This window comes from Myotis brandtii, unplaced genomic scaffold, assembly GCF_000412655.1.
Source record: "Myotis brandtii unplaced genomic scaffold, ASM41265v1 scaffold358, whole genome shotgun sequence".
Classification (NCBI taxonomy): domain Eukaryota; kingdom Metazoa; phylum Chordata; class Mammalia; order Chiroptera; family Vespertilionidae; genus Myotis; species Myotis brandtii.
Genome location: NW_005363772.1, coordinates 2,807,748 through 2,828,010, shown reverse-complemented (window position 1 = coordinate 2,828,010; position 20,263 = coordinate 2,807,748). Strand labels below are relative to the sequence as shown.

The 20,263-nt window shown below is 41.1% G+C and overlaps 1 protein-coding gene across 2 annotated transcripts in view; it reads right to left on the bottom strand.

The window, feature by feature from the left end:
* The window catches only part of SSPN (sarcospan), a 37,495-nt gene that overhangs the window by 10,044 nt on the left and 7,188 nt on the right, over nucleotides 1–20,263 (bottom strand). Inside the window, exons 1-2 of one of the 2 annotated variants that reach the window (XM_014544262.1) lie at nucleotides 11,213–11,231; nucleotides 2,957–3,043 (exon numbers count right to left, since the gene is read on the bottom strand). In XM_014544262.1, coding sequence (XP_014399748.1) covers nucleotides 2,957–3,013 — 57 coding nt within the window. In that variant the 5' untranslated portion in view covers nucleotides 3,014–3,043; nucleotides 11,213–11,231. Of the gene's footprint in view, nucleotides 1–2,956; nucleotides 3,044–11,212; nucleotides 11,232–20,263 lie in introns of those variants that run through there. The other variant, XM_005871825.2, reaches the window with a different exon arrangement.

Sequence of the window (20,263 nt, the reverse complement as noted above, 5' to 3'; positions counted from 1 at the left end):
TCTCTCTCTCTCTCTCTCTCTCCCTTCCTCTAAAAATCAATAAAAAAAATCTTAAAACAAAAAGAATTAAGCTGTATTTAGTAGCATGGTTAACTCTAATTTTAAAGTAATCCCTATATTTACTGTATTAGAGAAGCATCATGGGTTCAGTAAAGAAAAACTGATAAATACAGATAAGGAAAAAGCAAAGCTCCTAACAAGGCCACTGCTCAGAGATAGCCACTGCAAAAACCTTGTGTATATCCTTTAAGTCCAGTGTCTACTTACTAACACTGGCGTTTTCTTGACTGCTCTTTCACACTGCAGTCAATCACCATAGTCTGTTGACTTTTCAGAATACATCTCAAATCTGACTACTTCTCACCACTCCATCATCATCTCTCACCTGAAGCTCCATAACCACTACTTCCTAACTGATCTCCTGCTTCCTTTCTTACTAGAGTCTGTTCTCTCCTTGGCGTAGAGTAGTACCCTTCCAACTCCATCAGATCACTCTATTCCCTCCTAGGAAGTCCTCAAAGCCTCCGCATCTGCTGATCCTCTGTCTGGAAGGCTATTCCTCCTGATACCTTTGCAAGGTTACTGCATCAGGCCTTTGCTTCATGCAGGCCTCTCTGCTCAATATCTCTTTAAGAAGGCCTTCTCAAACAACTCTTTCTAAACTAGAAAATACCACTTCCTATTCCTTCTCCTGGCCTTTTCTTAAAGTACTTGCCCCATCTAGAATTCTATCACAGATACCCACTTGCATGCTCATCATGCTCATGCATGGCTCCCACCAGAAGGTAAGGGCCACCAGAGCCAAGGCTTGTCCGTTTGGTTCACTCATAGCTGTAATTTCAGGGCTGAGGAGAGGGCCCGGTTCACAGCAGGATTTGAATAAATATTTGCCAAAGGAATGAATGCTATCACACAATTCTTGTTTACCTAGTAGCTAAAATAGCACACATATTTTAAAGCATTATTATTTAAGCTATGCCCTTAAACCTAGAATGCCTGCCAGACCACAAATGCTTTATATCAACAATAGAAGTGCCTGTGGCCCAGGGAGCAGAATGCAACGCTGTGTCCAGACAGCAGGCAGTCATTAACTTAGAAAAATACTTCTCATTAAGAATTAAGCACTATGATTGTATACTCGTAAGTTGCTATGAGAATAAAGCTTTAATGTTCTCACCATAACAACACAACAAGAAAATGATATTATGTGAGGTGAAGGATGTGTTGACTAAACCTTATTATGGTCAACATTTTACAATACATACTTGTATCACATTATGTGCCTTAAATATACATTATATTTCAATTACATCTCAATAAAGCTGGGGGAAAGTGGTCCCAGCCAATCAGATTCTTAAGTGCCCTTAATGGACCTATTTGGAATTGATAAAATACAATTTGTAGTGAATTTAGATTTGAAAAGAGAAGACAACCTAGACCACAGAACTTTCTTTTTTTTTTTTTTTTTTTATGCTTATATGCATGCATACAAGTCCTTCGGTTGATCTCTTACTCCCCTCCCTTCTGCCCCCCAACCCTCTCTGGCCTTCCCACTGCAGTTTGACAATCAGTTTGAGGCAGCTCTGCCTCTGTATCTATTATTGTTCAAAAGTTTGTAATGGTCTTTATTATCCATGAATGAGTGAGATCATGTGGTATTTTTCCTTCATTGACTGGCTTGTTTCACTTAGCATAATGCTCTCCAGCTCCATCCATGCCGTTGCAAATTGTAAGAGTTCCTTCTTTTTTACAGCAGCATAGTATTCCATCGTGTAGATGTACCACAGTTTTCTAATCCATTCATCTACTGATGGGCACTTAGGCTGTTTCCAGATCTTAGCTATGGTGAATTGTGCTGCTATGAACATATGGGTGCATATATCCTTTCTGATTGGTGTTTCTGGTTTCTTGGGATATATTCCTAGAAGTGGGATCACAGGGTCAAATCGGATTTCCATTTTTAGTTTTTTGAGGAAACTCCATACTGTCTTCCATAGTGGCTGCACCAGTCTGCATTCCCACCAGCACACTGCTTTTTTTATACCAACAGCACCAATTATACTAGAATATACTATCATCTTATTTTCTGCACCTTTGTAATTTCCACATAATATAGTTAACTTACTCTTATGCCTTATGCTTTCTTGTTTTAGTGAACAAAGGAGTATCCCATTTTTATGTATTTTCTTGTAGAAGAAAAGTAAACGCGATGTGAGTAGACCAAAAAAATCACAGAAAGCTTTTTTGTGCTCTGCTATAGCAGTTGAAAGAAAATGTAGGGATTGGGTTTCTACTCACTCTGGTTGCTGAGTTGGGTGTTTATCTTCCTCAACTCTGAAAGGGTGTGTGTATGTTTCCCTTTAGAGTAGACTCGATGTGCAGTGGAAATGCTGGGTATTTGAACCGGCTCCAACCGGGCACACTGTCTCTAACAGAGAAAAACTACATGCACATGTAAGACACACACATACTTGCTAAACCGTGCACATCCCAACTCCCTGTCTCCTTTGCCCCCAGACTCTTGGCACAGATCATTTGGATGCACCCAATGTACTTTTTCTGTTTTAGTGATCCTGCCTATAAGAGGAAATACACTTAGACGGCTTTGTTATTAAAACATTGGAAATAACCCCCAAGATATGGAAGTGGGCACTGATATGGGCATCTTTTCCCTGGCAAAAGCATTTTGTGGAACTGGTGAATTTTCAATATTCCTTTTAAGGGCACTGAAAGACAGACTTCATATGCCAACCCAGTTCATGGAAATTACGACTTAAAAAAAATTAGCATTACATTTGGAGTCTGGATCAATGCCCTCCTAAAACATTTTTTGGCCTGCCTAAAAATGCAATTTCTGGGATAATCAGATATGCAACCCCTGAAAAAGCACTCCTTTATTTTGTACTTGGGTTTCTTTCTATGTGACAATAAAAGGAAAAGAAAAATGACAACTTACTTTCATAACAAACTGGATACATGTCTGTTCGTCAACTTGATATGAGACACAAAGCATAAACAAACCAAGATAGGCCACTAAGCAGACCTGCAATGGAAAACAGGGAGAAAGGATGTTATCAGGGCGAGCCGTGCATTCTAACAGCATCAATCGCAGTGTCTTCCACCAGAAACGTCCTTCTGAGCCAGGTGTGCATTTCATTTACTTATCTCTACTTGCTATTTTTCTCAGCTTGTGGAATTGAGTTTTTAAAATAGTAAAATCAGTTTAGCCAGGATTTATTAAGTCCTTTTGATGAGTCTGGTGCTATACAAAGTCCTTCAGAGTATCCAATGATGAATAAAAGTTCCTCAACCTCAATAAGTGTCCAGTCCAATCCAGGCCAAGATAAGTGACACACTATTCTGGAGCAGGGCATTATATGTCAGATGCTTTTTGTCCAGAGATGGACAAAAAGAGGAAAAAATAACATTGAGTTGGGCAATTCGAAAAGGCGTCACTAAAGAGGTAGGTTTGAAATGGGCCTTGAAAGGGATGATCATAATCATGATCACTAGCACTTACTGAATACTGACTTTGTGCTGGGACTCTCCAAAGGGCTTTGTATGGGTTTCTTCACAGCATTATCACAATCCCCTCTTAAGTAGGTGCTAATCGTCATATCATAAACAAAGAAACAGAAGCACAAAGCTAGTCAATAATGGAACCAGCACTTGAACCAGGTAGCTGGAGTGAAACAGCATGAGCAATAGTACAGAGGCGGGATCTCACAAATTATGTGGAAAAACAGCCAATATGTACCCAAAGTTGAAATAACAAATATATAGAGCTCCCTGGAAAAAATAAAAGATTAAAACATGGAACCATCACAAAAGGTAGGTTAAAAATCTGGTGTTGTAAGATTAATTTAGTAAGAAGTGGGGCTCCCTTGAAAACTTTTGAGCAGGAGAATGACATGATTCAAGACATGTTTTAGGAAAATAAGCAGTGGTGTCATGTCAAGTGGGTTAGCAGTGAGAACATCAGGATATTATTTTACTAATCGAAGCAAGATTAATATGCCAGGTGGGCCAAGGCTCAGAGGGTGGCAGGCAAAGTCAGAGAAAGAGGCGGAAAGGAAAAATGTAGCAAAAGCAGAAGCTGTACATCTTGGCTATCGCATGTCAGGGAGGACCCTGGAGAGGGAGAAACGGAGCGACTTCCAAGCTCTTGAGTGTCAGTGATGGAAAGAGAGGGGATGTGCCTGGATGGAAGATGGTTGGCAGGAGGAATGGCCATTTTGAGGAAAAAAAGATACTCAACTGGTTAGTCAAACCAGATTTTCTTGTTACTGGAGCTTTTGAAACTATATTTTAGAGTTTCTAATCAATGCATATCTCTTCACACTCAATTTTGGAAACCCTAAAATGTTGCTAAGTTTTACTTTAAGATGGAAAATATAAGCAGCAGTACTGCATCTTCTGGTAAGTACAATTTTCCTAGAGACAGATGTTGGAAGGGTGACTGAGAGTCACCTAGCAAGTCATCAAATAACTAGTTCGGTGATATTCATAATTCCTGCCCTTAGGGCCTCCTCAAACCCTGGACCATTCCTGCTAGGGAGGCAGAGCTGTTGACTTACAAGCCAACATAGCATTTTAAGGTAACACCTCTATCCTATTCACCCTTTGATTACAAACTCATTAAGTTGCTTGTGCCCTCATGGGTTCCCAAGTTGAGAGTTGTTTGAGTTTCTACTGGGCCATGAGGCCAAAAGCCAAGCCTCTGTAGTAGAGGCATTTGCAAGGTTTTCCATCATTAGGACTAGCTTGCATGGCTTAACAGCAGTAGATAAGATGCCTAGTGGAGAGACTCAGACTTAAAATATGTGAGCATGGTATGGACTGGAGAAGTCCAGGTAGAAAGCAAAACAGATAGGACCACAGAGGCAGGTTTCCAGCAGCGGACTGGAAGATTTGGAAATTATGACTGAAGTTGTTTGCGTAGCCCACGTCGTGGGTGATGCTTTCAAGCCAGGGATGAAGTTCTTTCTCAAAACTCATTTTAAACATATATCTAAATGAGGTATACGTTTGATAAGGACTGGAAAGGCCTACTATGTATTCTCACATTAAGAATTTACAGAACAGAAACAATGGGGAAAAGATCCCCTTTTTGTTTATTAGCAACGAACAAGATGGAGGCTTCTAAACCCACTTCTACGGGGATTGTTAAATCCCTAAGCGCGAGCCTGTGCTCCCTGTTAGTGTCTGTCTGTAGGTGCACATGGTCAGGCTCTCTCCCACATATCTGACTTTGTCCCTCGAGGCTGCTGTACGAAAGTTGGCAATTGCCAAGATTTCTTCTTTGTGTTTACGAGAGACACATTCCAATAATCAGTCTCACTGAGTAGCATCTTAGAAATCTGACTCTGTTCCTTGTTTGAACACATTTTCCCACTTCAGTGGGATCTACTTCATAGCCTTGACCTAGGCTGGTTTCCAGCAAGAGGTTGCACAGGAGCGTATGACCTCATTGCAGAGGACTTCACTTAGTCGATAGACTGAAGTTTTTTTGAGGATGTGCAGTAGCCAGGCCCTGTGCACAGCTCTGGGACCTGAGGTGAAAAGACAGTCTCAGCCTTCGATGAGCTTTTCAGCCCCGTGGGAAAAGAGAGGAGAATAAAGTCACGATACTGTGTGAGTACTAGGACCCTGTTTGCTGGGATATACCAAAGGGGTGATTAACCCAAGGATAACTTGGGGAAGCTCCCAGGAGGAAGATGGGTTTTGAAGGATAAGAAGAAATTAGCTGGGAGAAGGAGGTGAGGAAGAGTAGAGGGAGTAGTTACAGATGCAAAAGCATGGAGAAACACAGAACAAACATGCAAAGACTCCGACAGCTCCAGTTCAGAGGATAAGAGAAGAGACAGCAAAAATGTGCTCACAGAGATGGACAGGAAGTAGGACACAAAGGACTGTTAGTTCATTTGAAGCAGAGAAAGGATATGATCAACTCCGACTTTTAAAATGGTCCTTCTGGCTGAGAAGAATGGATTGGGGAGAAGAAGACCTGCTAAGAGGCTGCTCATCTCTGGAGAAATGATGAGTTCCTGAGCTCGGGTAGCAATGGGGATAGAGAGTGGGTGTGCTTGAGTGACAGGCAGGAAGCAGAATACATAGGCTCTAAGGACTGACTAGATGTGAGGGCTGAAGGACAGGGAGGGGTCAGGCGGGTGCTGGCTACCTGACTTGAGCTGCCACGTGGCTGGTGTTGAAATTTAATAAGTCATGAGATACAAGCGGAGGAGCAGACTGGAAATGGGAAATGATGATGCCACATGGACTCAAAGCTCAGCCACATGGGTCCAGAACTGTGGACCCATGTGTGCTGGAGACAAGCATTTGTTAGTCATCAGCATTTGGAAAGCAGCAGAAATCATCAGAAATGCTGCACCATCCAGAGAGAGTCCAATAAAAACAGAAAGGGCCAAGGGAGTTACCCAGTTATGGAGAACCTTTAACTCTTTTGAACAGAAAGCACCTCAAATACACTTCTTGTAATCATGGTTGTACATCATGACATGTCTAAATATTATGAAACTGATCATCCTTTTGGATTTTTATTTTATTATTTTTAAATATGTTATGTATCAATTTTAGAGATAGAGAGGGAGAGGGAGAGAAACATCGATTGAGAGAGAAACATAGATAGGTTGCTTCCCACACCTGTAATCTGGGCATGTGCCCTGACTAGGAATTGAACCAGCTGACCTTAGGTACATGGGATGATGCTCAACCAACTGAGCCACACCAGCCAAGGCTCCTTTTGGATTTTTTAAAGTTTCACTTCTAGGTCTTTGTGTATGATATTTGCTATAAAGTCTGATTAATTCAACATACTAGAATTTCTTGGCCTTCTGATAGGACTCAATAGGATATAGGACAGTGATGGCGAACCTTTTGAGCTCGGCGTGTCAGCATTTTGAAAAACCCCAACTTAACTCTGGTGCCGTGTCACATATAGAAATTTTTTTGATATTTGCAACCATAGTAAAACAAAGATTTATATTTTTGATATTTCTTTTATATATTTAAATGCCATTTAACAAAGAAAAATCAACCAAAAAAATGAGTTCACGTGTCACCTCTGACACGCGTGTCATAGGTTCGCCATCACTGATATAGGAGGTGGTATTTCATTTTCTTACCTACAGCTTTGCATGATAAAACAACACCTCTTTATTTATTAAATACTTAAAAATGAAGTCTTTATGGCCGTGAGGAGGAAACCAGATTTCTCGCGCCACACTAAGGGTCTTGTTTCCTGAGCTGGCAGGACGTGGGCGCACCAGAGAGACAGAGTGTTCTGGCTTCCCAGGCAGGGGAGGGGGAGCTCACGATAATGAGCAGTGAGACCCGCCAGCCCTATCTGGAACAACATTCCTGGATTCTGGGCCAGGGCTTCCATTCAATATGGTGGGTGAGGCCCATAGAACAGGAAAAAGGCAGTTATGTAAGGTTTTCAAGAAGGCATTTGTTGGGCCAGGCCTGGGGCAGACAGGTAGTGTCACTGATCGCAAAGCCATATACGAACTGGGTGACATCAGGAAAACCAGTGCTGAAGGAAGGACCACTGGCCTTTAAGAGCTTGCTGAGATTTAGTTCCTGATCAGATGGATAATTATGTTGCTAAGAAAAGCTTGAAGTGCTTTTTAATAGAAAAGAGAACATGACAATCGCCATCATTTTCAACCCATTTTTGGATGCACGTTTCTACAATTTGTTTAGGGTGAAAAGAAGAACTAAGTCTTGAATTCTGCTTCCTGTCTAAAGATATTCTTTGTCTGCTCAGAGGGAAGACTGCATTCTCTCTTGCGAGTTAGAAAGTTAACAGGGCTGAAATGTTCTCTGAATGTTAAACCCATCTCTAGATGTCTGAGTCCTGAGTCTTGTCACACACGGGATCTTGTCTTTGTTTTTGTTATACAGCAGTGTCTTTTTGAAGGTTGGCACTATGAGCAAAAGGTGAATGCTGGACCACTGTGATGGAGATTTACCTACATATTATTTTTTCTTTCTCATTTTGGCCAAGCTAGAAGGTATCACCCTAAAACACTATGTGATATTTTGTGGTATTTACTTCTCTCGGTGTCTTATGTATTTATATTCTGGTCTTGTGACATTCACACAACCTCCAATTTATTTGTTTTCTCCTTTTCATTGTCGACAGAGCTGCTTGACAGGGCTATCTGGGGAATACAACCTTCCCTGGTCAAACGCCTTTGAAGGTTTCTCTCCTTTTTGTCTTCACCACCCCCCTCCCTGCCATGCGTGTACCTGAAATGTGACTCTATTTCTGTAAGTTAATGAACTTTTCATCTTTGTATTTAAAGTGTTTTCACTCAGTCAATATACTAACAAGATGAACTCTCTTCTCATGTTTGCACAGCCCACTGATGAACAGAGATACAGCGGAACTGTAAATGTTCCTCTGGATATTTCTCAAGAGCATTCCTATGGATTTTCATCTGTTCAATAAAATTTAAGCTAGAATATTAGAAATCATTTTCAAGAAACCATAACTCTATTGCAAGCTGTCAACTGAATGCAGGCTCACTCAGGAGAAATGCTGATTAGCACACAGTGTGTTAGAGATTTAAACAATGTACAAAAGAACATTTCATGAGGATCTATTAAAGGATGCATATTGGATCAAGATTTCAGAAGGCTGGGAGAGAATATTTTAGCATAACTTAAGCATTTTTTACTGGATTCTCATTGCCACTGCCTGATGGCAAGACAAAGTCTAGGCCCCTGATTGGGAAACACTTGAAGAGCCTGGTACAAACTGGCCCTGTCCCCAGGATTTCTGATCCAGTAGGTCTGGGCTGGGCACCTAGAATTTGCATTTCTAACAAATTCTTGGGTAATGCTGATGCTGCTGGTCATGAGGCCACGCTCTGAGAACCGCTAGTCTAAGTGAAAAGCAGTCTCCTAAACGCTGACACCTGGTGTGAGGTCTATCAGAATGGTTAGGGGTCTAGAGCAGTGGTCGGCAAACTCATTAGTCAACAGAGCCAAATATCAACAGTACAACGATTGAAATTTCTTTTGAGCGCCAAATTTTTTAAACTTAAACTATATAGGTAGGTACATTGTTATTAACTTAATTAGGGTACTCCTAAGGCTTAGGAAGAGCCACACTCAAGGGGCCAAAGAGCCGCATGTGGCTCGCGAGGCGCAGTTTGCCGACCACGGGTCTAGAGTGATTCACTGACTAGTGGAGTTTCCTATGGAAGAGTTGATTATAATAACAAGATGTAACAATAATAGTTTCCCCATCAAGAAATTTAGTCTTTGCCATTGTGGGAGTCCTTAAAATGGAGGGGAACTCTGTGTCTTCATTGCTACTTAAATATGACCTCGTTTCAGAGCCTGTAGCCTCCATGTGTCTGGTTGCTGGTTTGGGAAGCCTCTCTCGTCATCAGTTGGTGTGTGTGATGTGACACTCTGCTATAGCTGACAGGCATGGCTCACTCCACCGGAGTCAAAGCAAAGCAATACCTCCAAAACGGCACCGCCTCTACAGTGGCATGCTGGGAAATGTTTAACCAGCAGCTGCAGGGGCAGGAGCTGATATCTGTGTTGTGGCTGATTCCAAGCTACCAACGTGAAGTCACTGCTCACAGAGTCAGGAAGAGATGTGCACAATCGGCTTTCACAAACTCATCAGAGATCTTCTAGCACACTTCTGCACCTCCACCACATTTTCTGCCTCCTCTGAGGCCCTTCTCTTACAGAAGCATCTGGTTGCCATGTGAGATTAGTTTGTAATTACAAATTATAGTTTGTAATTTGTATCCATAGGGGATTCCTTCCAAGACGCCCACTGAATGCCTGAAACTGTGGATAGCACCATGCCCTATATATACCATGTATTTTCCTATACATGCATACTTTGTAAAGTTTAATTTGTAAATTAGGCACAGTAAGAAATGAACAATGATAACAATACAATAGAACAATTAAACAATATACTGTAATAATAGTTCTGTGAATGTGGTCTCTCTCTCCCTTCTCTCTCTCTCTCTCCCTCTCTCTCTCAGCCAACTAGCATGAATTTCTCTTTCCTTCACAATTTCACAGATAGAAGATTTGTTCTTACTGTAGATCACAGCAACCTCAGCATATGATTTTTTTCTTCCCTTATTAAGAACTTTCATGTTTTCACTTTAAAGGAATTATAGCTTCTCTTTGGCATATTTGAACTGCCAGCATCACTACTCTTGTGTTTTGGGGCCATTATTAAGTAAAATAAGGGTCACTTGCACACAAGTAATGCAATACCACAACAGTCAATCTGATAACCCAGACAGCTCCTAAGTGACTAATGGGTGGGGAGTGTCCGCAGCATGGAAACGCTGGACAAAGGGATGATTCACGTCCCAGGCAGAATGGAGTACAACAGCACGAGATTTCATCATTCTCTTCAGCACAGCACCCAATTTAAAACGTATGAATTGTTTATTTGGGGGATTTTACACAGAATATTTTCAGAATGGCATGGCCCATGGGTAACTGGAACCATGGCAAATGAAAGCACAGACAAGGGGGACTGCTGTATATGCCGGGAATGAACCTAAGCGCTCTGCAGAGTATCCCATTTGGCATTCACATCAATCCTATAAGGTAGTTGCTATTATTCACCCCACTTTGTAGGTGAGGAAACTAAAACTCAGAAAGGTTTTATGCTCTTAGATCTCATAGCAAATACAGAGCTGATAGCTGTACCTGTCAAAGCACAGAGCCTACCTCCTAACCATTGCATGGCCTGGCTGCTTCCCTGGTGGGATTCTGACAGCACTGTGAGTGAGGTGAGAACTGCAGAGGTTTGGAGAACATTCCATCATCTGCTCCTCTCCTGTGCTGAGTGGCTTGAAGCCCACTCCTGAGACAGAGTGGAAAGAACAGTCCTTGAGGTCCAAACAAGTGTCTAAGCTGCATGAAGGTGGACACAGTCTTGGAGACCCAGTCTCTTCATATATAAAAGGGAGAAAATAATGCTTAGCTTATAATTTGTTTTAAGGATCATAAATAACATGCCTGGAATTATAGTGGGCATTATTTTTTCCACCTCATATGACCTCAAACTGTGCTACTATAACTTACTCTGAAGTTTGAGCTGAAATAAGTAATACATGTAAGTGTAGGCCTCTATCACATCTTAGGAATAATCTCATTCTGTTCATTTAACAAATATTCATTATGTACCTACCACAACATGCCAGGTACTCTTTGCAGCTCTGGAGATACTACAGTGAACAGAAGAGACAAAAATCACTTCCTCCATAGGGCCAACGCTTTAAAGTGGAGAGGCAGATCATCTATAATAAGCATAATATGCTAATTAGACCAGACGTCCTTCCAGACAAAGCTGGGGCTTCAAGGGAAGCCTGGGTCCCAGGTGCCTGCCGACAGCCAGGGGAAAGAAGGCCTGCTCTTGCACAAATTTCATGCATCGGGCCTCTAGTAAACATATAAGACGATGTATGTAAGTTGTTGAGAAAGGCTATGGAGAACATGGCTTTTATCATCATAGCTTCTTTTCCCCCATAAATATGATATATAGTAATTAGGAAACTACAAACAATAAGTCTTTAAAGTGATATATTTCTCTTAAGAAATGGATTGGTAATGCCCAGCAACACCTTAAAAAAAATATGGTGGCCCTAGCCAGTTTGGCTCAGTGGATAGAGTGTCAGCCTGTGGACTGAAGGGTCCCGGGTTTGATTCCAGTCAGAGCACATGCCCAGGTTGCGGGCTCAATCCTCAGTAGGAGACATGCAGGAAGCAGCCAATCAATGATACTCTCTCATCATTGATGTTTCTTTCTCTCTGTCCCTCTCCTTTGCTCTCTGAAATCAATAAAAATATATTTAAAAAAATAAGATGGTGGACTCATGATTGTTTCTTAGGAGAGCCTTGCTGATTCTGTTATTTTAACAACACGTATCCACTATAAGTTATCTATGATCTCAGAGGTGCCATAAAAGATAACATACCTGCCCCGGAGAAGAGGCAAAAGAGAGTAACTATATAAAGTTTTACAGCAAAATGGGCTGCATCCCAAAAGATAGAGACTGAAGCAATATATCTTAGCTCTCAATCTGACAGACCTGGGTTCAAAACCCACCTCCACCACTTTCAGTTTTTGGCTTTGGACAAGTTAAACTCTCTGAGACTCACTTTCATCATCAGTGGCATGATAACAATAAATCGCTGTGAGGATTACATAAGACAGCATATGGAAAGGGCTTAACAAATAACCAGCGCGCATGAAGTCAATACATATTTGTCAAATAAATGAATGCTTTCATTTAGTGACTTGGGCTACTTTTGCTTTCATAGCAAGAACCCACTTTACTCAAATCTTCCCAATAGTGTTGACATACAGTTTGCAAACACTTAGCATTATACAACTTCTTTCCTTTCTGCTACAAGCCTCTTTATTATCTACTACCCAGGAAATGCCAATCTTGGTAACCATGCCACACTGTATGTATTTCTCTGGTTACTATTGTGGTTTTACAAAGATAAGCATTTAATTTCTGAAAAAATGCTGTTCAGCTAAAAATTTTTCTCTCCATAACAGATCCAAAATTAATATTACTTTTTTAAATTTGAAAAAAAACCATAATTGTTTCAGCCAAACTTAGTGCACTGATATTAATGGGAAATTCCAAAAGTAATAGCCATGTAAGATTCAAACTCATGAATCTATGGCAGAGTCGACCATCGCTCTGAGGGAGCAGACTAACCATCTGCCTCTAAACATTACAGAATATTAATGTACAGGCATTAGAACCCGGGACACAATAAAATTTACCAAAAAATGTTTATTATTGGTTTTTATTAAACCAAGCTCAAAGTAGTCGCTTATTTTCCACTACAAACAAAGCTATAGCTAGCACCTTTTGCTTAGAATTGTTTTACTTGGCCTAACATATATCAGGAAGATATTCCATTTGCCTAGAGCTTCACTGTTTTGCTCTTATTTTTCTTTAGAGTGAAAATTGCCTACAGGGAGTTCTAGTGCAGAAATGCTGTCTTCATGCAAGGACGAAGTTCCACCCGGCCCAGGATGAGGTTGGGTTTAACATACATCCCATCTGTGCTTTTCCACATCTTTCTGTGGGGGTTGGAGAGAACAATTTGTAATATTTACTTTGCAAAGACACCTCAGAGATTTTTTTTTTAAGCTGATAGAGATCTAGGTGAAAATATGTCCTAGAAAATTATTTATTTTCAGGGTCTAAAGAGAAAAACACTTGGTCAGCCATCTCCATTCAGTCATTTTCCCCTTTTATTATTATAATTATCCTTTTGCCTGATGAGTACATACCTGACAGGTTTTATGTCTGAATTACTGTAAATGCACGGGACTTTTCACCTGTGAGTATGCCAAGACATTCAAACTGATTCAAAATAAATGATTTATGTGCTATTAATTGAATTGAAAAACAAAAGCAGGCCTACTCTTACTTAGAACGTTGCTAAAGCTAGATCTCTTTGGAAAAGAAATGGTAAACGTAAAATTTCTAAGAATTTATGAGGCAATCATTTTTTTTTAATGAGGCAATTCTTAAGGACATGATTGCTCATGAAATTGCCAGCGATGAGAGTACATTCGCCTGCTCTGTTGTGGTAAAAGCTCTACTTGGTTGGCCAAGAAGTTAAGGAGCACTTACGAATGAGGCTGACATTCTTTGTAAGTCACATCCTTTCTAAGTCAAAGTGGCAGATTTTATCCTGATTTAAAAATATCCCATAACCAAAAATATACAGATTTCCTCTGTGTCTGTGGGGTACTGGTCCCAGGGTCCTCACAGATACCCAAATCTGTAGATGCTCAAGTCCCTTATATAAAACAGCATAGTTTTGTACATAATCTACACACATCCTCCTGTGCACTTTAAAGCAAGCATGTCAAACTCAAAGGCTAACACGGGCCAAATAATCAAGGCTTAAGTTTATGTGGGCCGCAAAAAAACAAAAGCTTCAATTTTCATAGAAATGTAGGTTTATTTTAAAAAGTTTAGTATAAAAAAAAAGAACAAGAGCCATGATAAAATTAATTTTTCTTCCTGACACTTGGCATCTCTTCTCTGCTACTATCTTTCCTCCTTCGGGGGAAATCTTGTTCGCAGTGATTATTTCCAAAACTGACCCAAGGTGAATGTCAGTAATCTGGATCTGACGGGAGACTTATTTCCTTTCATAATTGTAAATAACTGCTCACACCTTTATATTGGCTGGGCCACAAAAATATTCGTTGTGGGCCACATGTGGCCCGCGGGCTGCGAGCTTGACATGCTTGCTTTAAATAATCTCTAGATTACTTGCAGTTCCTAAGCCAATGTAAATACCATGTAAATAGCTGTTATATTGTATTGTTTCAGGAATAATGACAAGAAAAGGTCAGAACATGTACAGTACAGAAGCAACCATCATAGGACTTATTACATAGTTCACGTCGGCAACACTGTAAAATTTGTTCAAGTATTTTGATCTGACATATACATATACAATTTTGATGTATATATGCATGTTATATATATTTATATCCTTTTACATATGACATATATCTTTGATTTTCTTAACCAGTGTTGTACTGTACTTTGCATTGCCGTGTAGTTTAGCAAGATCTGTTGTACAAGCATAGAAAGATGGGGAAAGAAAGGTAGAAAACGATCCTGATGGAACTGAGAAGTTGGAACTTGTGACCAGCAGTCAGATGCAGGGCATGTGAATCCCCCAAATCCTATGGATAGAGTGTGCTTTCCTTGATGTTCCTGCCAAAGTGAGGCTGGAAAGCCAAAGAGATCTGCAAGAGATGGACCAGCGCAAAGTTGCTGCAATTTGAAAATTCCAAACCTTTGCTTGCCAATGATTGCAAATAGCTCATCATTTTAAATCAATGAAACTCACAACTGAGTGTTTCATCAACTCATAGGAAACTGGGAGGAACTCTGACAACTATGCTAGTGTATGACTTATCACGGATGGAAACATTCAAGTGGAATTCCTTTGGTTTGGTCTTATTTGAAGACTAGAACAGACTTGTATATCCATGTTAAGTTTCATATTATATGGGAACTGCTGGGAATTTCTGCAATTATATCCTCAAAAGACAATGTGCACAAACAACAGAATTGTGAAGTAATTAAGTTGGTTTTGAATGAAAACTGAGCTTACTAGTCATAAGACACGAATTGTGCTTTTGACCTAAAATGTCCTTTAATTTCTTCATCCTTTAATTATGTACTCCTCCTTCAACCATTTTGAATCCAGTAATATTCTTTCTTCAAACCCTGCTCAAGGACTTCCTCTGCCCAGAAAGGCTACCTTTTATGCATCAGCCACTTTGTATACATTACACCATTCATTCCCTAAAACAATGCAATAAATAAAAAATAATACTACCCATTCTACAGAAAATAGTGACTCAGAAAGGTTCAGAAACGTGCAAGTTAATTCAAAGATTTTTTAAAGTATCAAGAAATTTTATTTCTGAATAATTTCACTTTGATGTGAAACCCTTCTTCCTATAAAACACTTTTAAATGTTCTGAGCTTCTACAGGTGAAGAGATGGAGCTAAGACCACAGCATAAAGGTAGGCTACACCCTTACATGACCACAAAATAATTAACCCACTAGCACTGAACAGCATCACAAAAATTGTTCTGTCTCAGTTGATGGTGGGGTGAAGATTTTGAGGGTTTCCTACTACTTGAATGGCCTGAAAACTCTTCAGGTAAGAAAGTAGAAAATAATTTGACAGAAATCCTGGGGAGAAAAACAGTGGCTTTTTTCAATAAATAAGTTATAGGGAAGAGAGAGGGAGGGAAGGGAGAGAGAGGACAGAAAGGAAAGAGAGGGGGTAAATCTTTGAGTAAAAAAAAAAGAAATATATGAACCAATTGCAGTTTGTAGATCTTATTGAGACCCTGATTTTGACACACTATGAAGAAATATTCATGAATTAATCATAGATATTTGAACACTGATTTGATCCTTGTTAGGTGTAATTGGTACTTTATTTTTAGTCTTCATCTTTTGACTTACATAGTGAAATATTTATGGATGAGATGATATTACATTTGGGATTCACTTCAAAATAATCCAGCATGTAGTATATGGATATGGATGGACCACAGGGACATACAAGTGAAGCAAGATTGATTATAAGTTAATAATTATTGAAGCTGGTTGATTAGGTTAATTAAATTACTTTACCAACTTTTATGTATGCTTGAAATTTTCTGTAATAAGTAGGTTAAGGGAAAACAGTGGCTCTTGGCTCATGATACCAGGGGGACACCTGGCAAGACAAATTGTCTCGAAGGGTTATACTATCCTATAGGCCACACCAAATTATCACATATTAAGCCTTTTGGAAAATGAATTCACAAACCAATTATAGAAGACACATGAAGAAGCAACTCGTTAGTGAAGGCCAGCATATAAGCATGTGCACACGTCTTCTCTCTCTCTCTCTCTCTCTTTCAGAATTAAGTCACCTGAATTTCAAATAACAGAACTAATAAATACAGCCTATAAAACTTAACAAATATGCATGTAAGTAGGAGATTGTTTTATTATTCTCTATGTAGGCTACTGTAGTCTTAGAAATTTTCCTAATTAAAAAATAATCATAGAATTGCTCAGACATTCAAATCCACACAAAAATGAAAATAAAAAGTATAACCAAAAAAATTTTAAAATAGTTACAAATTGGTAGACCCAGAGGTCTACCTACATTTGCTTTATTGCAGAGCTGGAGCCCCTCCGACAATCTCAGCCTGCCCTCCCCTTATCTTTTCTGAACCGCCCAGGTAGGACTAACTCCACCCTCCACTGCGCTACTCTCTTCAGGGCACCACTTCAGCACTTGGTTTTTTAAACTGCATTGTAGTTAGTTGTAGATGTGTGTCTCCTACCAGACACAGAGCCCCTGAGGGCACTGGATTGACAAATGGAAAGACAAAGGGACACGGGTTAAGATGTGAAAAGTTTCTTTCTTTCATAGGGTTCTGTTCTACTTCTTATCAACCACCTAACTCATTCTTGTGATGACTGATCAAAAGCTAACCATCAATAAGTTTTATAAATATCTACTTTGCAAAATAATCCATTTTCAAAGAATGTAAGAGAAACGAAGATTGTGTTCCAACATTGCTCATGAATCAACAGGAGGGGTATAATTGCTCCATATTTGTGAGGAAAATAAACAACCTATAGTGTATTTGTTTCACTGTGGGGTTTCTCAAGTCCTCAGAAGGAAAAGGAATCATGTACATGTGGGTTTGTCTACTCTAGGAGTATAGTTATAAGCTGGTTTTATTACTCAGGCATAATTAAGTAGGTTCTCAAATTAGGTTCCTCTTTAGAAACGACTGCAGAGATAATTCTACATTAATACCCCTGGTTCATGTATCTGAAATAGTACAATAAATAAAAACATAGGAAATAGCACAGTGTACAGCAGTGATACAGTAAATCAATATAAATTCACTTATATAACACTGTAACAGGAGTATGAATGACAGAACCATCCAGTTCAACCTTTAAAAAATATCATCAAGTGGCTTTCTAATTGAGAGCACTTTAAAACACACACACACACACACACACACACACACACACACAGAAACCAGAATATAGCAGCACATTAAGGAATCTATGATATTATTTCTCCTTTGAAAAGTGTTTTGTTCTTTTCAGCATGACGAGGTCAGTGTCCCCAAGCAGCCTGCAGCCTCTCCAACATTTCTCCTCTTCCCTTCCATGGCAACGTGGGTTAGCGAGACACTGAGCTTTTTGTGAGCTTTTTGTGATGTGTGTGTGAGGAGCGAGGCTTCAGGGAGGTCCCGAGGTGGAAAAATTTGTGACGCACTGGCTTCGGTGACTGAGTGAGAATTATTTATCGAGGGTTCTGTAACACAATAGTTACGGTCACCCTATGCTCATTTCAAAAATTACATTTGGTCTCGAAGCTCTTAACTTCGATGGAAGCCCTTGAACAGGAGCCCCACACGACTTGTTCACGGAAAGATTATGAGATGGAGCCAACCAGCGTGCGCTGGATCCGTCTGGTTTGGAATCTCACCAGCTGAAAGCACGAGAGAAATGCCCTATTGAACAAGTAACTTGTAAACATACTTCTGTCTGGAAGCTGAGTGCAGTCGCGGGGAGATGACCTTTGATTGATTATAACGTGTTCCCCTTATGAGCCCTAGTTTGCCCTCTCCTGGCCTTGGCTGCTCCAAGGGAGAGTCATCCCGTGTTCTCCCTAATTGCATGCACCCTCCACCCTCCAACAGAACCGATCCCGACTGGAATCTGTTTCTCTTATCCTGGAAAGGGCCTTCTTCATAGCTTTCCCAGCGCAGCTGAATGCGAGGCCAAGCTCAACCTGTGCCTAATAGCCTGATCTGTGTGCCGCACCTGATACTTTAGAACAGTGGTTCTCAACCTTGGCTGCACATTAGAATCACCTGGGAATCTTTTTTAAAATCCTGATTTCTGGGCCTCATCCTCCGGAAATTCTGTTTCTTTGTTACTAATGTTGTGGCCCCACCCCATAACAAAGAAACAGAATTTCCGGAGGATGGGGCCCAGAAATCAGGATTTTAAAAAGATTCCCAGGTGATTCTAATGTGCAGCCAAGGTTGAGAACCACTGCTTTAGAAGGAGCTGGAAAGTGTTTTGTTTTGTCTCTCCTACCCCCCTCTCCCCGCCCCCACCCACCAGTAATAAAGCTAAAACTCTCTCCCTAGTCGGGGTCTGGTTAACACATTCACAGTTCCCCCTCTTCTCTTGTCACCTGTCACTATCTTCCACCTGAGAAAAGCCTTGATAATACCCTGTCTTACAGGGGGTGAGGTTGCATGGCTCATTACAATGAATTGCTGAATCCAACACTTTCAAAGCAACAGTTGAGTGGGATGCCCCTGAAACAGCATCCTCCAGCTTCCTTGCAGCCTCTCTCAGCCCCTCAGCACCGCCCCCCCCTCCCCGCCCCGGCCAGAGGCAGGGAATTGCTTATTTCTGCACTGACAGACGCAGGCCCCAGTAGCACTTCTTTGGCAGAATCTGAGAAGGCTTATTAGTGGACAAACCCTGTGCTTTTTAAAGCCCACTCACTCGCTGGCCTTTAGCCGGCGCCCGGGACACACAGCACGGAAGTACATTCACGACTGTGCTAGGCAGGGCATACGGCTCTAGCAACATTAGATCAAGAGTATCGACCTTCAGTATGCTCAAAAATCAAACCGGAGATAGTACTGGGTGCCTCTGGAACGCCGGCTGTGCCTTCATTTGCCACTCATTTTGGAACTGGGATTGGGCCAGCTGCGGAACGAGGCACACTGGACCGCTCTGGTCAGTCTTATCTTGCCTTTCCCTCTGGGATGGCTGGGGTGTGTGCAGCACTTGACAGAGTAAAGCAAAGGCCAGTGGGAATTTGCAAGCAGACAAACAGGATCTACCAGCAGCCCTTGAAGGCCTGCCCAAGGGAAGGGCTACCACGGAGAGGCAGGCTCCTTCCTATAAGAGGATGTTTCATCAAGAGGCCCAAGGTGGGAACACCCGGGGGGGGGGGTCATTCTGGCCCTTTCCACAAAACCAAGAGTATGACTCTCATTTTCAGAATCATCATGAAAAATGAAAGCAGTGGCTGCATATTGCAAAGAAGGCCTGAGAGGCTTTCCTTGAGCTCTGAAAACACCGCGCATGAGATCACCGCCCCTCAGAGGACAGAGGGCTCCTCCAACTGCTGACATCTGAGCATCCTCACAGCACCACGAGCAACCCCCGCATTCCCTTCCCCAGAAGCCAAGGCGTCACCTGCTAGAAGCGGACAAGTCCTCTCCCAGCACTAAAGGGAGGCAGATTTACCAAAGGGTGGCTCCTCAGCCTTAGAGAGCGAATGCAGCAAAGAACTGCCTACACGGCCCTCAGAACTGTACTCACTAGCGACTGTGTTCCACCTTTACAGAAATTAGACAAAAGACAGAATCGCTAAACACAGTTAAAACAACCGCCTCCATATGTTGCATGTGAGCACAGAGCCACACCACCTCGATGCACCGTCACGTGTCAGGTTACTGGTTCAGAATTCTCATCAGAAACATTCAGACTTCTAGCTGTTCCATGAAAACCACAGAGCCTTTGTGAATAAGCAGACAAACAAGCTTAAGAATGACCAAGGTATGCACTTATATCCCTCACTGAAAGTGCTATGGACTGAATTGTGCCCGCCTG